Genomic DNA, 16,381 nt, shown 5'->3' with positions numbered 1-16,381 from the left:
CCCTGGTTTGCAGCTTTCGAAGGAGGTTTGAATCCTCTCTCGGCGAGGAAGCGGGACTGGGCAGGGGGAGAGAGCTACGGGGTGAGCCGGGCGCTCCGTCCGCCCGTCTCAAACAGGGCGGTGCGGGGTCAGCGGCACCGCTGCTTGTACGAACATCCAGACGTGCGCTTATTACAAACCTGAAATAATGGGCTAGGAAACAAACCACGCGAAGGGTTCGTGTTTAGGGGCACGAAGACGCTCTCGGCCTTTATTTACAATAAAATACAGGGCTATTCTCCAGCTGCCACGCGAAAATTGTGCACGTTTGCTGCGCTCCTTCCAGACTCCGGTCCCATACCGGCCCCAGGGGCGCAGATAACAAGTGCAGCGCCTGGAGCACGGGCCGCTCCGCCCTGTGTCGTACTCACAGCGACTGCAGGACGATTTGGGACACATGGGAGGACAGCGACCAACAAAAGGCTGAGGCTGCTCCTGCCACATCCGGGGAGCAACCCAGAGTCCCCGGCACAACAGGCCGGGGCGGCGGTGACGGGCGGGGGAGGCGGGCAGGCTTCCCGACAGGCAGTAGTGCGGACAGCCCTGACGGGGCGGGAAGCCAAGAGACAGGCACCGCGAGGGGCAGCCCTGGCCCGGGCCCCGCCATATATAAGCTGCGCGGGGTCCTGCGGGCGCGGTCCTGTCACGCTCGCACGGGGAGGAGGCTGAGGTGGCCATGGCGGATTTTGATCCTTACGACGATCGGGCCTACAGCAGCTTCGGCGGCGGCCGGGGGTGAGCGCGGAGTTGCGGCCGGGGCCGGGGCCTGCGCCGCTGGGGAGCGCTGAGGGCTCACCCCGGAGCGGGGAGGGAAGGAGGGAGTGGTGCTCCGAGCCCCCCCTCCCTTCTCCCCCCCCACCCCCCCAACCCGGGCGAGGAGGGGCGCGGCCGTGCAGGGCCTGGCCTGCCCCGCTCCCCTTGGAGATGACGGGCGGGCGGAGAGAGGGATTGGGGACCGCTGCCTCGCTGAACGTTTTGGGCCCGTCTCGCCCCGCCGGCTTCCCTTCTTGGGGTCGCGTTTGCCTACGGCCTTGGTGGGCCCGCTTTGTGAAGCGAGGAGAAGGCTTTGGTGTCCCGGGAGGGGGGGAGCGGCCGTCACCGGACTACGTGCGGACAGTGCCGCAAGGTTTGGGGCCTGGCGGCGTGGAAGCGCCGGGAAGGGGCGGGAGGAAGGTGTCGCTGTGTTCCCGCCGGCCCGGAGGCGAGTGCAGGGAGGGGATTTAGGGAGCGCTGGGCCGGAGCCAAGGTAGGCCGTGAGGAGCTGTTGCAGGGACAGAGCGGGAGATGGGAAGAGGGAGATTCCCGTGAAGAGCTGGAGTAGGGCGAGAGGCCCCTGTTGTGGCCGGCGAGCTCCGCCCGGCGAGGTGCTCTGCAGCGGTGGAGACCCCAGAGCGGGCAGCGCTGTGTCTGCAGCGAGAGGAAATGGGAGGGCTTTGTGGTGCCTCCGGCCGGGAGGACTGTGAGCCGCGTTATGCAGGGCTCTGGGTGCCGACTCCAAATTCACGGTCCTTAAGAATGAATAGGGCTTGTCTCATCTCTGGGTTTGTTTTGGTTTGTTTTTTTGGGGGGCTGGAGAGTGGTTATAGGGGAGGAGCTACAGAAGCAATAACCAGCAATTACGAAGTTTGCCTTAAATCGGGTTATGAAGATGCAACTAACAGTTGATTTTTTTGAAGGTTGGTGCCATATAAAGTGTGTACTAAAATAAAACAGTAGGTATAAAACGATGAAATAAACTGTCCTTGTGAGCAAATCTTAGCAAGTATGCTGTTTTATAATCTAATCGTCCAAGATATGTTTCCTGATCCACAGTGTTCTTGTTCTTTCCTGTTCTTGGAAGAATAAATCATTTCCATTTCAAACTGTTTAGGCAGTGCAGAGGTTTACTGCTGAGGTTGTGACAGAAGTAAGTTTTCTAATCTTTAGAAACACTTTGATGCTTAAGCTATGTAAACTTGTTTTTATGCATAGGTACCCTTTGTGCCTAAAGAAAGGATGACCCAGAGCAAACAGATGATGTACCCACTTCTGTATTTTTTTAATTCTGTAACAAGTAGCCTTGACAGCAGCCTTGATACTCATGATAAATTCAGCTATTACTATGCATTCTATCCTAGTCAATGTAGGCACATTCTATGAAGTAATAAAATTAATGCTAAAATGTTACTTTCATATTCAGTTTTCTTTAATAGAGTACTTAAACTTGCTCTCAGGCAAGATGTGCACACCTTGTTTTGGTGAACTAAAGGCATCCTGCTGAGTAGTAGATACCTTTGCAGATCAGAAAATGTACTTATTCTGAATTAGCAGTAGTTTTAAGCCTCAGATATTACTAATATTAGTGTAGCTTGTATCTAATTATTATTACTAATAAGTTACAGCTAATTCATGATTTCTGACCTTAACAGGTCTCTGTGCATTGTATGAAGTCCCATAGTATGTGTAACATAATGACAGCATGACTGTTCTTGAAGGTTCTGATTAAAAAATCCCATGTTAACTTAGTGACTCCTACTCAGTTTCAGGCGCTTTAGGACTGTAAGAATAGCATAAACTCAGTTGAGAGATAATAGTTTTTGTGGCAGTTGTGTTTTGCATAACCTTTGGTCTCTACAGTGAGTGAGCGTAGGTTTTAAGTGTGACAGAAAACAGTTCTGACATATGTAAGGTACCTGTCTCTTTCTCATACTCTTCAACATCATGGTAGAAGAGCAACAGAATATGACTGTGATGTGATGAGAGAGGTGGTTTTGCTACACTTGATGTCTGGTAATGCACTAAATAAGAGCTGAAACATAATACTGTCGTATGCAGAACTTATTCCAGATGAAGTACATGCTGCTGACCTTAAAAGGGTTACTATGAACACTTTTTTTGGTAAGTGTTTTGGAGCCAAAATTTGACAGAAAAAAACTGTAATTCAGTGCTCTGAGGCCTAGTTGAAGCTCTGAAACATCTGTACAGCTTCTCCAAGTTGACGGAAACTGAGTATTTGTCGCTCCTGACTTGCTGTTGGGCTGTTTAGTTAGCTGTGCCTTTAAGCACTGGGCTTAGTAATAGTGGGCACCATACTCAAAGGTTAAGATTCACCTGCTGAAGTACTGTACAAGTAAGTGAAACCAGAGAGCTAGTCTCTATCCTTCTGGTGTTTTGAATTCTGTGTGTTACCCATTCAGTGTTAATAAATGTCCCATCATTTTTAGGCTTGGGTAAGCTTTTTGTTAAAGACATCTGGTGCTCAACAAAACTTGCATTCTGCTGAGCCTTATGCTGCCTCTGGTAAAGCAACTACCGTTGGAATCCTGGTAGACTGTTGTCTCCGTGCTGTGCAGAAAGATAAACACTGAGCTATTGGTTTGATCCTTAGTGGAAGGCTTTAAACTCAAATACTAGCTTTCAAAATAGCCATTTGTTTAAAACTTTGGAGAGATGATGTTTTCTGGAGAGAATAACTGAACTGTCTTAAAAGAGTAGCTTCAGAATTGTAGCTTAGTTGTTCTTTCTACCCAGTATGGCCTTACAATGTTACTGAGTCAGTCCATCAATAAGTAAGTAGAATTCTAGGGATATTTGCTTTTGCATTTGTTGGAAGCAAGCTTTTCTTTTCAGCTTTCTGTTTTGGTTTCCTGAAAAAAGAAAGCAAATAGTTGTCTTTCAGTTTTCCACATTAAGATGGCATAATTGTTACCTGATTGTATCTGAACAAAAGTTACACTGAGTGGGAAATGCAAATATTCATTTAACACTTTGGTGTGACCCTAGTTCACTTAGTTCAGATACGGTTTTAATTATAGTTGACTTTTATCATATTTTGCTACAAATGAGAGAATCTTTTTCAGTCTCACTGTTTGGTTACTAAAGTCAGCCTTATTATTTCACTGTTTCAGTGTTGAAAAAAAATGCAGGGAAGCATAGAAACAGCTTCTTTTTGTGTTGCTGTACCTGGATTCTGTTTGGAACCTGGTTATTGGCAGTTCATTCTTGTTCTTCAAATGGAGACCAAAATACCAGATATTTAGTGATGTATTTTATAACTGAGGTCTTAATGATCATATTCAATAAGAATACTTCATTTTCTGACTTAGCATCAGGAGGGATTGCACAACAGTGCATGGATTTCCACACCGGCACCCCAGAGTTCTGGTATGCTATGGTAGAAACAAGGTTTGTCTGTAGCACCAAAAATTCTTTTGGTGATTGCTAACTTGAGGGTGTGGTTTCAGCAGCAGCTCAAATTGATCTGAGTGGAGGTTGCTGTTAAAAGCTGGAGTTTTGAGCTCCTGCTTTTGTTCTCCTTCCATGTTGGCACCAGTGCTCTTTGCAGCTGTCCAGATCACCTTGTTGATCTGGCTGAGAATTCAACTTTAGAGTGAATTTGTAGGCAAATCAGCTTCTTGAACAAGATGACTGGCAGTTCAAGGACCATGGTGAGAATGTGTGGAAGGAGGGAATGTTCCTTTTAAATTTAGCTGCAGCAATTCTAATGTTCCTATAGAACATAAAAATAAATTTATTTTTGGCTGAAAAGTAGATGCATGCTATTTTAATAGCTGTTTATGAGGCTATACAGAAATTCTACATATTACGGAGTTCTTTAGAAGAGCAACTCTACTTTCTTGGAGCTCCTCCGTAAACCTTGTTCTTGTGACTAAAGTTAATTCTACTGTACACACAGAACACTCAACTACAGCAGCTTTAGTTCGCCAGTATGTTTTTGACTTGTTAATGAGACAAAGGCAGATGAGGAGCATTGTCAAAAATGCTAAAATACAAACCTGGGTGGACACTAATTAAAGATGTGTAGGTTGTGATTCAAATACATTTAGCAGCATGCTGATGGTGTTGGTGACAAATGGCTCCTGCCTTGGAGCTGCTACCATAAAAAGGCACATATGGCAGGCTTACCTCGGAAGAGTTAAGGAATCTTCAAGATCTCTGCATTAGCTGATTTATTAGTAATAAAATGTTTATTCTGGAATGAAAAAAGAGGCATTGCTTGCCCAGTGAATAGTCTGCCTGCATGGAGACCTCAGAGCAGCTTTCCAACATCTGAAAGGGGCCTGCAGCGATACTGGAGAGGGTCTCTTCATCAGGGACTGTAGCAATAGGACAATGGGTAATGGGTTCAAAAGTAAACAGAGGAAGTTCAGGTTGTATATAAGGCAGAAGTTCTTTACTGTGAGGGTGCTGAGGTGCTGGCACAGGATTGTCCAGAGAAGCTGTGGCTGCCCCATCCCTGGCAGTGTTCAAGGCCAGGTTGGGAGGAGTCTTGGTGACATGGTCTGGTGGGAGGTGTCCCTGCCCATGGCAGGGGATTTGGAACTAGATGATCTTAAGTCCCTTTCCAACCTAAACCATTCTATGTTTCTATGAAATAATAGTTGTCTTGACCTTCTGTATTTTAGGTAGGACTCTGCAGAAATCTAATTAGTCCATGTCACACTAGCAAATACTGGTTTGGTACAGTTTATGGTCTGCTGTGCTTTAAAAGGCACAGTGAGCCTCTGGGAAAGGGAACAGGCATGAAGAAAACCCAGTAAAAGGCACTGAAGAGAGCAGGGGCAGGGTAGTGGTGTCTTGGGTAGAAGTCAAAGATTGCTTAGGTGGGCAAATGGTCTTGGAACCAGTGACAGTGCATCCTGTACTCTGGAAGTCCAGGAGGTGTAACTTAAGATTGCCTTGTGCTCACAGTACAAATCCTTTTCTCTGTAAAGGAGATCAAAGAAAGCTTTGGAAAATGAGGCTCTACAGGAAATTAACACACTTTATATTAGTACAGTAAAAAATTTAGCTGCTACAGTCTAGTTCCTCAGCAACCAATGGCAATAGCCTTAACTGAGACTGAGGAAAAAGATGGGAAAAGACAATCTAGGTTTTCCAGACAACAGGTTGCCCGTTGAGGTGGTGGATGCCCATTGAAGGCCAGGCTGAATGTGGTTCTAGGAAACCTGATCCATTTGAAGATCTTCTTGCTCATTGAAGGGGGGTTGGACTAGATGGCCTTTGAAGGTCCCTTCCAGCCCAAACTATTCTATGATTCTATGAATCTGGTTACCTCAAGTCTGTAATTCAGGAAGAAGCAAACATCCAAAGAGCACTGGTAGTGTTTTCTCTGTCCTAGAACACCTTGCCAACCAAGCTTTTTAGTATGTCTCCAATTCAGTGTATTCCAGTCCACATACCTGACAGTTATGGCAGTAACTTCAGAATTAGGAGAAGATGTTTCTGTTAACTAAATGCTGATGAAATAATTCAGATAATTTTGGGGTGGATGTTGATAATACACTATTTGATCCATTGCATCCAGCTTAATTTCAGATAAGCTGACAAGCCTGTGCCATGCAAGCATTTCTTCACTGCTATAAATTATAATTAAAATCTAGTCTAGGATGTGGGGTTTTTTCTTTTTTTTTTTAAGAAGTAATGAGTTTGAGTAGGTGACAGTAGAGAGAAACTTACATTGCTTTTCTTAATGGATTGTGGGATGATTCAAGGCCAGGTTGGACAGAGCCTTGGGCAACATGGTCTAGGGTGAAGTTCCCAACCCATGGGGGGGAGGGGGGGGGGGTGTGGAACGAGATGATCTTAAGGTCCTTTCCAACCCTAACTATCCTATGAGAAAGAAGCTCATTCATCATTTTGAGTTCACCTGGAGTGTATTTAAATACATTGTTCATTTGTTCTTCCACTGAAGTACTGCATCATATAATACTAGAAAGGAGTAGGCCAGTAGTGGAGGTGGCAGGTAGAGGCAAAAGGGATAAAAAAACTAACCAAAGCTGTAGAAGAATCACTTCCTAGAGCACCTGAGCAGTGCTCTGTGCTGTATTACTGGCTGTGTTGGGAGCCAGGTTCCAGAGACACTGTGATTTTATTAACAGGTCTCGTGGTGGTGGCCTTGGTTCCCGCAAACAGAAAGAGCTGCCGACAGAGCCCCCTTTCACAGCATATGTGGGAAACCTACCCTTCAACACTGTTCAAGGAGACATAGATGCCATCTTCAGGGATCTCAACATAAGGAGTGTACGACTAGTCAGAGACAAGGAAACAGACAAATTTAAAGGTGAGTGTTCAGAGCTGAATAGGTTGCAGATGGCTAGCTGGTAGGGGAAATGAGGGATTTCCAAAGTCAATTTAATGGAGAACTTCAGTTTACTCTAGAGCGTGGTTAGTTTGTTGATCTGTGTTCGTTCTTTATATTGACTTATGCAAGTTTCTCATTCATTAACAGTTAAATATCTAATTTGAATGAGGTTCACTATTGCTTCCATCATCTTCAGATACAGACTAACCAAGTGCCAGGTCAATATTTGCCCTGCCATAAAAGGGTTTTCTCAAACCTTGTTTGTCTTGCATGAATTCTAACAAAGCTGAAGTGTCTGACCCACTTAAGATCCATGACCTTAAGTGTTGAGTACTTACACAATCTTTCTTTAGCTCGGAAGAGTCCCATTGCTTCTGTCTTTTTTTAGTAGACATGGAGAAAAAGCAAGTAGATACAGCTCTTTAGAGGATGCGAATGTGATTTCTTTTGGAATTGGCCAGTGGAAAGGGAGTATATTTGTAAGTTACTTGGGGAGTGGGTGGGGGGGAACCTTAATGCAGAGAACAGGATATTAGAAAAGGGGTAAATTCACTAAATGATGTGTTGACACAAAATCAGCCTGCTGGCCAAGCAGGTACTTCAGCTTCTTGTTTAAAAATACTGGTAACCGAATGTCAATATTCTGCTAAATAACTGTCTAAAAGGCATAGATTAAATCATCTGTAATGAAAACCCTGTGGCAGAGGGAATTAATCAGGCTCTTGGCATTTGTGCAGTGCCCATACAGAGTTCTCTTCTGGGATTTGTCCTTGTCATTAATAGGCACAGGTAAATGCTTTCATTGTTAGTGATCATTGGTTTCAGAGTTGTGTACATCTTGCACTGACCATATCTTAGCTCATGCTTGAGAGGCTGTTAGCAGATGTACAGGAAGAGTAGTTTCATGTGAAGGCTTTTTAAAGTGCTGGTATTAACTCGTGAGGTTCTTCTTGCAGGATTTTGTTACGTAGAGTTCGATGAGGTGGAGTCACTTAAGGAAGCTCTTACATATGATGGTGCAGTAAGTATACTTCCTATTAATTTGTGAAATAAAAAAATAAGTGCAACTCTCAAACTCCTTGGTAGCCCATATGATACATTCTGAAGACATTCTCCCTTTTATGTAACAGCTTTTGGGTGACCGATCACTCCGAGTGGACATAGCAGAAGGCAGAAAACAGGATAAAGGTGGCTTTGGCTTCAGAAAAGGCGGTGGACCTGATGACAGAGGTGACTTCTGGTTTTCTAAATAGCTTCTTAAGTGAAATGGTTGTAGTTATGTCTGGTGCTAACTAATGCTAAGACAAGACATACTAGTAAACATGGAGATGATACACAAAAGAGGAATTTTTATATGTATATACATGTTTCTAACCTAGCTGCTGCCATGCCTGAGATGTCTGGACTATAGATGCACTTTGTGTCCAAAAGCTGAGTATGTTGTCACTCCTAGCCCAGGAAGTGAGACCAATACCCCTGGTGATGTACAGTGTCTTGCAGAGGACAATCATAAGCCCAATAGTCTGGTCTGCTACTATTTTATTATGATGCAAGGAAAGTGAGTAAGCACAAGTAGATAAATACTTGCTTTGGACTATCCTTCTGTTCCAGTGTAAAACCAGGCTTTGCTGTAGTTGAAGGTTAGTTGAACTAGACTCACTAAAGGTTTGCATTGAATGTGGATTAGAGAAACTTTCCTGACCTCTTGTTCTTGATTAACTTAAACCAATCTTTTGTTCCTGTCTGATGGAACTTGGTAGTACCAAAATGAAAGGATTTTCCAGCAGCATGGCTTTGGATATCGAAGGACTGAAACTTTCATTTGGTATCCCCTTGAGCAGCCTTTCCCACAGCCTCAGACCTGAACACAATTGTGGCTTTTTTCCTAGGAATGGGAGGAGGTTCCCGAGAATCCAGAGGAGGTGGATGGGATTCCAGAGATGACTTCAATTCTGGTATCAGTATTAACACTTATAAAGATAGGCAGCCTAAAAGGCACATAAATGTTCTCATTTTTATGTCAGATACATTTGTCCCCATTACTGTTTTGATTGAATCTACTTTAGGCCACCTTTGGCCTACAGCCGCAGTGGGATTCTTTAGGGGGAATCATCCATTGCCTTACAACAGAGGAAAGAGTCTTGATTGTGAATTTTATGAAACAATCCTAAATGACAGAACATTTGTTCAGGTATAGCTTATGCTGTCTAGGTTTTAAGCATTTCTCAAACATGTGGCCAAGTACATATCTGAATAGTAGCAGAAACAGATCATGTGTAAAAGCTGATACTGTATTCTTTCAGAGCAGAGGCTTTCACTTCTTAAGGCAATGTGACATCATTATATGTGTATCCCTGAAGCAACTGACTTCCCCAAAGATGTGTTAGTGTTCCAAAGCCCTTCTAAATGTAAAATGTTCCTAAACTTTTAGACCTGTTGCAATAAGGCAAGTTGCAACACATGACTGAGCTTGCTGAGTGGATGGTAGTGATGGAGCCACTGGGTTTTCTTTTGACTTCCAGTCAGCTATTAGAATCCAGGGTGACATCAAAACAATTGCTTTTGTCCTCTGAAATCATGGGTTTGGTCCATTTTCTGACGGGGAGATGCTGGCAAGTGCAACTTTGCAATGTCTAGTCTCTGCGTGAGTGGAGTGGACGAAGTAGGAGCGGTAACAAAGTGTGCCCTTGCCACTAGCATGAAGCTGAAGCATGGTGCTGGAGAGAGGAAGCTTGCTGCAGTGCTGTGCTTAACCTGCCTTTGTAGCTAAGCATTCCAGTGTGAGAGCTTTATGCCTTCTTTGGCAGCTTCTTCAAAATGTGGATGCATTTCAGCTTGTTAGATGCTGGCTGAGTTATTGGAGATTCAGAAGTTTAGCACTCAAGTTTTAGTTGCTACAGAAGCTTTTCTTCTCAGGTTGTACAGCCTTGCTCTGGATCAAGTCTTTAAAAATGGTTCTTTGGCACTGAAGTAAGTAAGAGATAGTTCTGCAGCTCTGCCGAATACCAGAGTGGAAAAGAAAATCTCAGATGAGAACAAAACAAAACAACGTTCTCTTCCAGATGGCTTCTGAAAAACAGAGTATATCCCTTGTAGGTGTGCTGAAGTATCCTCCTCCTACTGAATGCAGCTGATGAGGGCTTGGAGAGATGCTTTAGAGTAGTCATTGGTACAGACTGGATCTCTGGTCAGTGACAGGCAGCTCTTGATTTTTTTGATACATAAACTGAAGAAATACAGCCAGTTTCATATCTAAAGTCTGAATTGGTTTTGATTATTTTATTTTTTTTTTCAGCTCTTTGGTAAATGCCTGGTCTGTTCGTAGTTCAGCTAAAGCCTTGGGGTGTTGCTCTGTTTTTCAAAGGCTCTGGTTTAGAAAGACTTTATATTTCACTACTTAGCTGTTTACCCATTTCCTCTGCTCCTGCAGGTTTCATGCCAAGGCTGTAGCCAGTGGGTGATTTGGCTGCAGAAGTACTCAGAGTACTGCCAGGGTTGTCTCTGAGTTCAGCTACGGGTGTTAACAATCTGAGTTTGCAGCTGAAGCTCATATTTTAAGCTCACTTGGTGACCCACTCTCCAACACTTCAGTAAGCCTCTAGGAGGATAAAGCAGTTTCTAAACTTGGCATAGTATATACTTGGTTTCAAATGGAATCTGTGTGACTCTTCTAGAACATGTTGGAGATCTCTGAAGCAATCTGTCTACAGACAAAGGCTCTTAGTGCATCATCTTGGACTGACAGCAGTGACTTGCAAGGTTTTCCAGTCCTCCAGTTAAAAATCTAAATTAAAAGCATTGCAAAATACACTCTTTAAATTCACTGTCTTCCATCTTCAGGATTCAAAGATGATGACTTCCTGGGAGGCCGGTGTAGAGGGACCCGCCCTGGAGACCGGCGACCACCAGGTGCTTCAATGGGAAGTGGTGGCACTGGTCGCTTCAGAGATGGGCCTCCCCTTCGTGGATCTTCCATGGACTTCAGAGAGCCAACAGAAGGTAAACTCTTTCTCTTCTGAAATGCAGTATTCCTTCACAAAGCAGGCTCCTGCTTTCTTTGTCAGGTTAAAGCTACTGCCCTTGGCAGACCTGCATTCAAACCTCCTTATTCTTTCTTTCAGAGGAAAGAGCACAGCGACCCCGACTTCAGCTCAAACCTCGAACAGTTGCTACTCCCCTCAATCAAGTAGCCAACCCAAACTCTGCTATCTTCGGTGGAGCCAAGCCCCGAGAGGAAGTAGTAAAAGAGCACAACTGAATTGGGGGTTGAGAGGGAATGGGGAGGCGGGAGAAAAAGCAAGACAGTACAGAGTAACTAGCTCTGCTGGAATGTCAACCCTGCAGTTTACCATTCCTGCCATCTGGTATTTGTCCTCTTTGAAACCGAAAACACAGAGCTTGTGAATGCATGTCAGCTGTTAACAAGTGGTTTTTAGTACGTTCTTGGCTTTGCTGTATCTAGTGCCTGCTTTGTGCTGAGTTTCCCTCTTCTGTTTCCTTCCGAGCAGCACAGTTGCCAGTAGATAAGGCAGTGTAGCTGCTTCCACGAGTGTGGAGGTCTCTGGACAAAGGTGCTGCTTCACTTCTTCCTTTCTGGGTTTGTTTTACTTTAGAAGCACAGGTTAGACTTAGTTATTTCCCTGTATTGTTTCCTTTTACTTCCTCAGTGCTCCTCTTCCGACCTGCATGTCTTGTTCTGTATTGCTGTGGCTCTGAAGAGGAAAACTGGAGAGTCCAGATGAGTCAAACAGAGAAATTTACAGTTCTAACCAAGTAGTAAAATACCATTTTTGTCAACTGGTGACAGTTACTGTATACAGCAGAGCCCCTTATAAAACTAAGGGAGAAGAGCTGCCCTTTCACACAGGTTACCAGGAAGTATCAATTTAGTCAATGCCTTGGCTGAAAAAAAGCCTGGTGAATAGGTGGTGGAGTTAGTATGGCTGCCAGCAGACTCTTGCTGGTGGCTGGCTGTTGGCTTCAAAATGGTACGATACTACACCTCTGCTCAAGGTTAGCACTGCAAGAATGTGCCTGTTGGAGCACGACTGCTCACCGGCTCTTTCTGCTTACTTTCTTTTCTCTTTTTGGGGGGGTTTTACATGTTTGGTAAATTTTTAAATGAAGTTTCTACAAATAAAATGGACTTTTTTATTTTGTTTAAGGAGTGTATACTTTGCCACGCAGTATGTAACCCCCCCCATCACCCCCTGTATTTCTTTGCCCAGTGGTGTACAGTTTTAAGACCTCTGCTTTCAGAATACCTTGAAAATGGGCAGATTAGAAATTGTTCTGCCATAGATTCTCTTCACGTAGAAGTTTGGATAAAAAGCATCTCTAAGTGCTGCATCTCTCTTCACTTGAAATGTTTCTTGTGGGTATTGTGTGGGAGGAGGGTGGTGAGGCTGGAGCAAAAGGAGAGGGATCATTAATGTTCCAAAACAAAACCTGGCTCTCTACACATGGAAGTGTGCGTACGGCCAATGCATGAGGAAAAACTTGGGCCCCTAGTGCTAGTGCTGACAGCTTTTGGATGAAGCAGCCAGCACTCTGGAGTGCTGTCAAGAGGAGTTTGGAATCCTGGCTGCTTCGCTACCAGCATCACTGCTAGTAGTGAATTCCTTCCCTAAAGCTACCTTTAATGTCAGAGTCCCAGCAATTTACAGAACTGCTCTTTCCTTCCTTCTGCCTGTCACTTAATCTGCTTCTGAGATAAGAACCATTTGTCTAACACTAATACTTAATTTAAGACAGACATGCATTTGTGTGGTTGTATTCCAAACCGATAATTGATCTATTTACATCTTCAATGTGGAAAGGATTTTAAGAACAAATTCCCATATAAAAACTCACCTCTAGTCAAGACACTTGACTTTTAAATGTAAAAACAAAGGAAAAGGAAAAAAAAAAAAGGAAAATAATTCCAAACACTTAACACATTCTGCTTCATAACAAAATAAATTTATGGATATGGTATTTTGTGAATGATCTTTTAAATAAAAGAAAAACATTAAGTAATATTTAACATTGGTCTTTATTTGAGTCTGCCATAGCATGTTTCCCCCTCTCAGTTTTCAAACGTTGTGTCAATGTGGAAATTTCCTTAAATTTTTCTGGGGAAGCAGTCCCAGAGCCATTCTTGCACGAAATATGGGGGAAATCTAATCTAAATGAGTGCTGGAACCTGCAGGACACAGTGAAGTAACAGTTGTGTGTGAGTGGAAGCGAGCCCAAGTTCTTTTTCCTGTGCCCTCAGCTGTATTTGAAGTGTTGCAGTTGCAGGCTGTGTAGTTCCTCATGTTCCTCATTTCCCAGAAGCTGAGCTCTGCTGCCCTCTGACCAGGATCATCCCCTGCTGGATAGAGGGCAGAAGCTGTGTCCACCTAATGTGAACAGGGATCAGTTTCATGTGGAGTCTTTGTGGTAAGAGGAAAGCAAACAGATCAGTTTGCTGTTGCCTTGCCCAGTTTCTCCCAACTTTTCCAGCTGACCCGTTTCCCACTAGCTGTAACTGTTGAGGAGGCTGTTGCGCTGTGCCTGTGAAGTGGAGGCATGCTACAGGGTGTGCTGAGAGGGGGAGCCATGGTTTTATTGAGGAAATGAGCTCTGACCTCCCTGCTGCTTTTACTGCTTTTCATAGCATGAAAGGATGGGAAGTGTTCCTGCCTTCTGGCTACTTGGTCACTCTTTACAACTGCTGTTAGGACAGCTTGAGCTGAGAATCCAACTCCTGCTCTGGAGCTACTCGCTGCAGCAGCACAGCATGTGTACTAGTGCCTGGCTGTCCTACAGGAGTCCTGTTGGAGTAAGGGCAGGGCTAGCTGTTGGAGGTGCTGTCCTTAGCTGCCACATAAAGCTTGCTCAGAGCTGGTGTTTCAGGCCTTCGGGTGGTAGAAGCAATGGTTTCCTCACTGCATGGAGGAAAGTAACACTGACTTGTGAGAAGGGTAGAGAGATGGAAAAGGGCTCATCTTAGTTCTGTATGTAGGTTTCTGTACCTGCTGGTATCTGGTTGGTCAAGGGTTTCCTACTAGTGAGTGTAGCCTGATCCCAGTATCATTTAATACCTTATTTTTGTAGTCCTCTGTATGCAACCATTAATACATTGCCTGGTTTTGTTGGAGCATTTGAGTTCTGCTTCTCATGTGGCTCAGGGTTAGACCCCTCCAGTCCTTTTTCTATCCTCCCTTTGAAAAATTGATGAACGTTTTCCTCTACAGAAGCATCTCAAAGGAGCTTGTGTCAGCAGTTGACAAAATTCATGTACACATGTGGCATTTGGTGTTTTCTAGGGGGAAGCAAGATTATTTTTGCCCCATCCCACCAGCAAGACAGTTAAGATGTAATCTGTAATGCTTAGTTTTACCTGCAGCTTAAAGCTAGGCCTGGCATGGCAAAGCCAAGACCCAGGAGGTTACCAGCAGTGGTAACAAATAGGTGATGCACTTTGTGGCTATTCGTATTCTCCCTGAGTTATCTCTAGCAGCTCTGCAGAGCTTTCTGCAAGCTTGAACTTAAAAACCTGACCAAAACTGTAGTCAGGAATGCAGCAGACAGGTTTTGGAACTGAAATTGAGTTTGCTTTGCTACTGTGGAAAGTGCTTTGTTGTGTTTCTCCGGTTGGGGTGCAGGTGGGGAAGACTGGTTGTGGCTGGGAGAGCTGTGGGACAATGCCAGAGTAAGCAGCGTGCATCCAACATGCTGCAGAACTCCACTGCTGGCCACTTAAAAGCAATTCCAAGGCCAGGAGCAGTCCTGGGAGAGCTAGTCCCAGTCCTAGCAGCAGCAGCCATGCTGGTGTATGTGTGTGTTGTGAACTCCCTAGACCATGGCAGCATCAGAGGAGATTCTGTGGTCATGAGTGGGTTCTGATGGTTGAAGAGAGAGGAGGAGGAGGAGTGTTCCCCTATTCAAATGATAGGCTGGGGATAGAGTCAAATCTGTGCCCCAGAGGGTGGCTTACTCGCCTTCCTAAAGTAGCAACGAGATGCTAGCCTGCTACTGAGATGTGCTGGCACTGCTGAGAGCCTCTGATGCTGACCATGAGTGTCTGAAGTTGTGCGAGGCGTCCCAGCAAGCAGCTGTACCCAAGACTTGCTATCCCAGGGCAGGTTTGGATGATCCTGATGGTTTTCAGTTTGTTTTGGGAGTTCTGTTACAGTTTCCATCTTGACTTTAGCACACAGTATGGTGCAGCAGTTGCTCCCTGTAGTGCTACCTGCTGACTGCTCTGCAGAAAAGATTGCAGAATGCTGGGAAGTTTGGAGCAAATCCTGTGATATTCCAGCCCCTCCTTTTTGTAGGAAAGACTGAAGAATAAAGGCAGCAAAGTCTGAAATGCAGAGTGCTCGCTTGTAGTGACTTGGAGAGCAGCCCTTGTCCTGCTCAGTGCTTTGAGCAAAGTTGTTTCCAGTGCTTGGGTTCCAGGAATCCCCCTGCTCACCTGGAATGTGTTTTGGACAAAGGAGTCCCGTTTGCTCCGAGCAGCGCAGCCGGCAGCCAGGCATAGATCCCTGGGGTTTGATGCCACCTCATTCCTTCAGTGTGTGGAAGTATCATTATTCCTGCTGGCTTCCAGCAAGAACACGGGCAATAAGCTGTTACCCACGAGCATCTTCACATTCGTGTTAAGTTTGTGTTTTACATACTCATGGTTTCTGCGTTTTACTGCCAGTGAAGGCTCTGAAGGAGTGGCGCTGTGATAGATCCTGGCACATTCTAGCATAGCACCTTTGTTCTCGAGGGCACTTTTCTGGACTGGGGTCTTGGGATGCGGTTTTGTAGGTGATGCTCATCTGAAATATGCAGAAAGGGGAGTTTCTGTGGCTGAAGAGGGATTCCAGCTGAGACTGGAATGTTCTAATCTGGTAGCTGAATCCCTCCCCTCAAGTGCCACTTACCCACTGCAGGGTGTTAAGGAATCCAATTCATTTGAAGTGGCAGAGGGCCATCTTTTATCAGGTGCATGCATTTTATCTATATAATCTGTAATTTACTCTGTTCCCTGTGATACCACTCACTGCAGTGCTATTAATCCAACTGAGCAGAAGCATTTTGATTCTTTGACCCTGCTTTCTGAAAGGGTTTGATCCTTCAGTGCCAGACACTTGCCTCTCAAGCCTGATGCACGTTTGTAATAACAATATCTTGATGACATTGTATGTTCTAGGCTAACTGGAGGAAGGTGCTACCAAGGTATGGCTTGCCCCTGCCCTGCACATCAGGGATTGCAAAGGAGCTTTGCTGGTTTCACCTGTG

The 16,381-nt window shown here is 44.8% G+C and overlaps 1 protein-coding gene and 1 long non-coding RNA gene across 3 annotated transcripts; both read left to right on the top strand.

Moving 5' to 3' along the window:
* Positions 1-616: 616 nt before the first annotated feature.
* On the top strand, positions 617-13,148 carry EIF4H (eukaryotic translation initiation factor 4H). 2 transcript variants are annotated; one of them, XM_062632318.1, is made up of 7 exons: positions 617-774; positions 6,921-7,102; positions 8,080-8,144; positions 8,254-8,353; positions 9,013-9,078; positions 10,964-11,122; positions 11,245-13,148. In XM_062632318.1, exons 1-7 carry the CDS (start codon positions 716-718, stop codon positions 11,379-11,381), a joined length of 768 nt encoding a protein of 255 aa, XP_062488302.1. In that variant the 5' UTR covers positions 617-715; the 3' UTR covers positions 11,382-13,148. The 2 variants fall into 2 exon arrangements, with proteins under 2 accessions (XP_062488302.1, XP_062488312.1); XM_062632328.1 differs by lacking the exon at positions 9,013-9,078.
* LOC134170691 (uncharacterized) lies at positions 925-4,915 on the top strand. The gene is made up of 2 exons (XR_009967335.1): positions 925-1,715; positions 2,747-4,915. It is a non-coding gene; the product is annotated as an uncharacterized LOC134170691 (long non-coding RNA).
* Positions 13,149-16,381: the final 3,233 nt, after the last annotated feature.

Source organism: Pezoporus occidentalis, unplaced genomic scaffold (genome assembly GCF_034315485.1).
Source record: "Pezoporus occidentalis ecotype Australia unplaced genomic scaffold, CSIRO_AGI_Poc_V1 ctg110, whole genome shotgun sequence".
In the NCBI taxonomy this organism is placed as follows: domain Eukaryota; kingdom Metazoa; phylum Chordata; class Aves; order Psittaciformes; family Psittacidae; genus Pezoporus; species Pezoporus occidentalis.
The sequence above is the reverse complement of the archived record's forward strand: the minus strand, read 5'-3'. Positions and strand labels throughout refer to the sequence as shown.

Excerpts from the sequence above, each read along its gene's own strand:
- EIF4H (XM_062632318.1), top strand. The coding sequence starts at position 716 with ATGGCGGATTTTGATCCTTACGACGATCGGGCCTACAGCAGCTTCGGC. Across the intron at positions 775-6,920 it reads AGCTTCGGCGGCGGCCGGGG|GTCTCGTGGTGGTGGCCTTG; the intron begins GTGAGCGCGGAG and ends TTTTATTAACAG. Across the intron at positions 9,079-10,963 it reads CAGAGATGACTTCAATTCTG|GATTCAAAGATGATGACTTC; the intron begins GTATCAGTATTA and ends TTCCATCTTCAG.